At 34.8% G+C, this 6619-nt stretch overlaps 1 protein-coding gene across 2 annotated transcripts in view; it reads left to right on the top strand.

The window, feature by feature from the left end:
* The window catches only part of Magi3 (membrane associated guanylate kinase, WW and PDZ domain containing 3), a 181667-nt gene that overhangs the window by 86444 nt on the left and 88604 nt on the right, over positions 1-6619 (top strand). For both annotated transcript variants that reach the window (XM_021195661.1, XM_021195662.1), the window contains exon 2: positions 5345-5461. In XM_021195661.1, the coding sequence (XP_021051320.1) occupies positions 5345-5461 (117 nt within the window). The remainder of the gene's footprint in view (positions 1-5344; positions 5462-6619) is intronic.

Here is a 6619-nt window from a genome sequence, read left to right as displayed (position 1 = left end):
CATATGTAGCAGAAGATGGTCTAGTAGGCCATCATTGGGAAGAGAAGCCTGCCCCATGGTCTTGCAAACTTTATATTCCCCAGTACAAGGGAACACCAGGGCCAAGAAGAGGGAGTGGGTGGGTAGGGGAGCGGGAGCAGGAGGGTATAGGGGACTTTTGTGATATCATTTAAAATGTAAATGAAGTAAATACCTAATAAAAATTGGAAAAAAAATTAAAAAAAAAAAGAATTAAATTTCCACATTCCCATCTAAGGTTTAAAAGAGAGAATGCAGCTTAGGTTATTCAGTACTTATTTTTTCTGTTCTAGTCTAGTGGGAAGGCTTTATTTTACTTCAGTCTTCCTGAAATACAACTTTTTTTGTTGTTGTTATTTTTCGAACAGGGTTTCTCTGTATAACCCTGGCTGTCCTGGAACTCACTCTGTAGACCAGGCTGGCTCGAACTCAGAAATCTGCCTGCCTCTGCCTCCCAAGTGCTGGGATTAAATGCGTGTGCCACCACGCCCAACAAAATACAACTTTTAAAGCAAATTTTATTGCGATTTTGTTTTGTCCAAAATGATTTTAAGTTTATTTTACAAATACAGATTTTATTCTGATAATCAATTGAAGTTTCAGATAAAAGAAAAATGGTTGTAACTTAACCTAGGTTTGGTAAAAATAATATATATTTTGGAAATGGGTAACCAAAGGAAAACCTATACAGTCTCCCAACTCCTATAAACTTTCATAGATTTTTGCGGCAATAGTCCACTAAATCAGGCTCCACCCCCCCCCCCCAAGTATCTTTGAAGGGCACAATTTAAAATAAAAATTCTTTTAAAAAGAAACTATGTATTATAGTTTTATAAAGAAAGTTTTTCTTGTTATTATAATATATTTTCACTATTGAAAATATAGAAGTGGGGGCTGGAGAGAGGCCCCAGTAGTTAAGAGAACTTACTACTTTTACAGAGAAGTCTGGTTTGGTTCCCAGCACCTAAAGGCTGAGTTACTTTTATGGGGTCTGAACCTTCAGTTCCAGGAGATCTGATATCCTCTTCTGATCTTCGGGTCCCCAGACACACACAGTGCACATATATATGCATGCAAAACACTCATACACACAAATCTCTTTTCAAAAGAGAGAAAATACAAAAGTTATGAAGAAAAGTTTTTTAAACAGAGTATGGTGGCTCATAACTTATAATCCCAGAACTCTGGAAGTTGAGACCTCATTTTTGCTCTCCCCCTACCCCCTGTTTTATAATTGCTTCTGGATTAGAAAATAGTAAAGATGTTGTATCTTGACTTTAGCAAGCAGTTGACAAATTCTCCTTACTGTCCTTATCAAAAAAATGATGACATGTGGGTAGATTGCTTTACAGTTGTTTACATGCTGAACCCATGCTAACAGGACTCAGGGTTAATCCAAATAATAGCCCGTTGCTTTATTCACTGATTTCTCAATGAGAACTTGTGGTGATTCAGAGTTTGCATATATTCAGTAACTATGGATTTGTAACTGTGAATTCCTGACTAAGGAGTTGTATATTCAGACTTGACTGCCTGGATATTTTTATACAAATAAAATACCGTTACAGACTTTCATCTAGCCAAACTATTTGTCTGATGTATATATTTTTAAACTTTATAAACCAGTTTCACTGTTCATAAAATTAAACCAAAGAATAGAATTCAAAGAGCAAAATTTTTAAAGCATAGACTGGCTAGGTAAGAATGTTCACATTAAAAAAAAAAAAAAAGAATGTTCACATTATAAAGAATCTTTTGTTTGTATTTGTTTAATAACATTTACATTAGCCTCGGGGAGATTTGTTTTTCATGCCCTTGAGATGTCAAAGTTTCTGTGAATTAACCTGGGGGGAGGTGGGTAGGAGGGGAAGGGGGAGGGGGGGGAGGGGGAGAGAGAGAGAGAGAGAGAGAGAGAGAGAGAGAGAGAGAGAGAGAGAGAGAGAGAGATTATATATAGATTGCTTGCATTATATATTATACACCAGGATCATACAGTACCAATAGAAGTCATAAGAGGGCTTATGGTCAGGAACTGGAATTGCAGGCAGCTGTGAGCCACCATGTGGGTGATTTGCAAGAGCAACAAGTGCTCTTAACTGCTGAGCCATCTCTGTAGGACAACAGTGTCCTTGGGAGTTAATATATTTGTTGGCCTTCTGATAATCATTAGTAAAATACCTATTTAAGATTTTTTTAATTCTTTGAAATTACATAGAAGAAACACTATTTGCTTTATTCTTTAGAAAGTTCTATTAGTTTTTGGAGACAGGGAAGTCCATGATGAATGGTATATTTAAAATACTTTATTATCATTTGTTAATCTTAAATAACTTAAATGATAATCTTTATTATCATTTGTTAATCTTAAATGTCAACTCAGTTTTATTAAATTTTCATTATGTATAATTGACTGGTGCTTACAGTATATTGTCTTGATTGTCAAGAAGCAATGATGGAGGGACTGGAGACTTACCTCATCAGTTAAAAGCACTTACTGCCTGTGCAGCGCACCTTGGTTTGGTTCCCAACACCTACATGGTGGCTCACAACCATCTATAACTCTAGTTCCAGGAGATCTGAGACCCTCTTCTTGCCTCTTCCAACTCCAGGACACATGTGGTTCACATAAATACATACATGCAGACAAAACACTCATACAAATAAAATAAGAACAAAAACTTAGAGTTTCTAAAAGTGTTTGCAGATATGATTTTCAGTTTTAGTGATGCTAAACAAGAACTCTACATTCAGTGTCTAGTTGCACATTTTATTTAAAATGCAGTTTTGATTGCAGTTGTCTCTCATCCTTTTCTTTGTGACTGCCCATCCCAGTAGGAGTTGATGGTAAAACCTAGTGTGATTCCAGTTCTGATAATTATGGGCATTACTCTTTAAGTTTAACCTTTTCTGTACTAACTGGTTTTTAAAAACATCAAAGGCCCTTAAAATAAGATTTGGGTTAACTTCGTTTTCCCTTAAGAAATCCATCATGCAAGATAATTCATGATTTTGAACTTTATTGTGACTTTATCTTTTAATTATCTCTAAGCTAAAAGATATTATTTCTATAACTTAAAATCTAACCTAGGTTTTAAGCATTTTATAGTTATCTCTAAATTATGCCATATCTTAGAAGTTTTGAGTTTAAGAAAAGCTAAAGTATTGATTCAAATTATCTTTTTTAGTTATACCTTTATTTCCTTTTACCAAAACTAAATCTTTCCCAGAAGATATGTTGGTGAGTCAAGTTTTGTATTTTGGCACTCATGTTATTGTTTTAAATGAAAAGAAGTGGACACATTTCTGTTCATTTAAAAAGCCTGTCTATCCCAGAACTGGAGAGATGGCTCAGCAATTAAGAGCACTGACTGCTCTTCCAGAGGTCCTGAGTTCAATTCCTAGCAACCACATGATGGCTCACAACTATCTGTAATGGGATCCAACACCCTTTTCTGGTGTGTCTGAAATCAGTGATAGTGTACTCACATATAGAAAATAAATAAATCTTTTTTTAAAAAAGCCTATCCAAATATCTGAAAGTTTCAGCCATGTAGTTACAATTTTCCAAAGCTAGAGTCTAATATTTACAAAGAACTTGAGACTCCCTTACCAAATCGTAAAAATACTTCATGCACTCATTATGAGGTTGATTTGTGTTCAATGAGTATTGAGCAGTATTGATTATATTAGTTTTTTCAGCTGCTCAGCAATGAGCACATGATGGAGTATAAATAAAAAGTAAGACAATATGATTTTGAATTGGGGTGAGTTAGTGGGACCCTATGTGCCTGGACAAAGCATCCTGTAAGATAGGGGTTGCTCTGTATCCATCATTGTAAGTATCTTCAGACTTGTGTGTTGTCATCACAGTGGTTCTCCCCCCTTCCTCCATGTCTATTTTTGTTAAGAAAAGGGAATTTGGTTTGTGTTTATTACTATAAGCTAAATGTTATCTCTGAAGTTTAAAAACAAGTTGATTTCCTGGTTATGTTGCCGTGTAGGTTCTGTGTATTTATATGTAGTAGAAAAGAACCAAAAATTAGAGATGCCGTTTTATGAAATAGTAGATAAAAGGATAAACTGATCAGTAGTAAGCTTTTGTTAAAAAACCTTAATGTGAATATGTTGTTCCAAATAAAACTCAATGTAGTCCGCTAGTCATTTCTTATGCAATGGGATAATCTATTTTGTCTGAGCCTTGATCTTTTCTAATTATCTACAGTCTTGTCTAATGAACAATGTTTACACTGCTTTTTCATTTAAACTTAAGTCTTTGTTGCAAATTATAGCTTTGAGATTTCTGCAACTTTCTGTTTACTGTTCCTATTTCCTATTTCCAAAGAAATAACAGAAAACATTTGACTGTCTTACTTATTCACACTGTATTTAGGAATCAACAAGCAGACTACTGTTCTGCCAGGGACCAGTTGTGGGTTTGTGGTTTTTTTTGTTTTGTTTTGTTTTGTGAAGAATAAATTAATTAGAATTAGAGATTGCCAAAGTTGGAACATGTGGGGTCTACTGCATCCTGAGCAAGATTTTGGATTCTATTTCAAGTGCAATAGAAAGTCATGGGGATGGGGGCATCTTTACACATACTAACTGATCTCATCTGTTTTACATCTCACTCTGGTGACTCTGTGAGGGCTAGGAAGAAAGGAGACACAAAGAATGAAGGGAAGCTGATTAGAAGGGTATTTCCAGATGAGAAATGATGGTGGTAGATTAGATTAGAATGCCATAGATGAAAATGGTATATGATTTGGAAGCTGACAAAAATTGCTAATAGGCCTAGAAGACAGAGGTGGAGAGAAATCAAGGATGGCTTTTAAATTTGGGATTGTTCTTCCAGCTGGAGGTGCTGCTATGTTCTAAGAGAGAGAAAACTGGGGTAGATGGTGGAAGAGTTTTGTTTTGTCTGTCTGATATTTGAAGTGCTTATCTGATATCTCCAGGTATGCCATCTTCAATGTATATGAGTGAAGTGGGAGTTAAATAAAGATAACAGTGATGAACATATGATCTGAATTTGAAGCTTTTAGGATATGATGTTATTTAAAGCCATGAGACTGAATGAGATTACTTTGAGTGTTCATTATATTCTCTGCTCTATATGTTCTCCTGTGTCATAAAATTATACCCAAATTATATTACAGTCATTTATTTTAATTATAGTACTTAAAATAATTCGGTATTATTTATCTTCTTGTAGGTCAAATACTGATTTCCATGTCCTGTTATTAACCAAAGGATTTAAAGATATTTGATTACTATTTTATATAATTTAATAAATATCTCATATATTTTGTTCTCTCTCTCTCTCTAGGCAAAGTCATAAATAAAGATTTGCGACACTACCTGAGTCTTCAGTTTCAGAAAGGATCAATTGACCACAAACTACAGCAAGTCATCAGAGATAATCTCTATTTGAGAACCATCCCATGTAAGTGCATGTTGGCATAGAGAAATGAGACTTCATTAAATATCTAGAAATAATTTAGTGAAGTGTTTTTTAAAAAAGATTTGAGCAATGGTAGAAGTACTTGCTGCCATGTCTGAGTATGCTTTTCATAACTCACCTATTAGAAGTAGAAAACCAACTCCCACAAGCTATCCTCTGATTTCCACACTTTCTGTATGCACATGCACAAACACACAAACACTCATGCATGCACATACGCGCAAGCAACACACATGTATGAATATTCTCATGCATTGAGGTACATGAACACGCTTACAAATATTAAAAAAATGTATTTTTGTATGAAATTGTGAAGACTATGTTGGGGGCATGAATGAAACAAAATTGAATGTGAAGAAAATTCTCCTGAAGCCTATATGTGTTCAGTTTTAAGCAGAAAAAAATTGAAGCCTCCATATTGTGACCTCCAACAAAGTGAGGACTATAATTTAAAAATATGTACTTACCTGTTCTGTTGAAAATGTTTAATTTTCTATTATTTTGTATGCATGAATGTTTTTTCTGCATGTATGTCTGAGCATCACATGCATGCAGTGACCTCTGAGGCCAGAAGAGGGCATCTGATCTCTTGGGAGTGGCATTATAGATGGTTGTGAACTGGGCATGTCATGTGTGTGCTGGGGCTCAAACTTGGATCCAGGGGAGGACAGCCAATGCTCTTAACTGCTGTGTCATTGGTACAGCTCCTGTTTACCTATTCTTAACTAGATTTTATTCCAAAAAGTAAAATTTGAAAGCCAATGTCTTATGCACTAAAACCAAGTAATTCAAACATTCCTGACTATAAAATCTACCACTTTCCCAGTGAGGAAAGGGAGCAAGTATTTCCTTCTATGTGTTATCTATTTTGAATTTTTATTTAGTTATAGGTCTTAGTACAGAATCTGTAGCTGAGAAATCATGCATACTGAGTTTTGGCTTTAGTTAGTATGGGCTGGGGAAGAATAAAAAGCAGCAAACAAATAAACACATATAGATGCATTCTTTTAGTTACATTTAGTATCTTAGATACATTTCTTGCTGTGAAGAGACATGATCAAGGCAACTTATGCAAGAAAACTTTTTTTTTAAATTATTTTCTTTATTTACATTTCAAATGCTATCCGGAAAGTTCCCCAT

The sequence above is a fragment of the Mus pahari genome, chromosome 4, assembly GCF_900095145.1.
Source record: "Mus pahari chromosome 4, PAHARI_EIJ_v1.1, whole genome shotgun sequence".
Taxonomy (NCBI): Eukaryota; Metazoa; Chordata; class Mammalia; order Rodentia; family Muridae; genus Mus; species Mus pahari.
The sequence above is the reverse complement of the archived record's forward strand: the minus strand, read 5'-3'. Positions and strand labels throughout refer to the sequence as shown.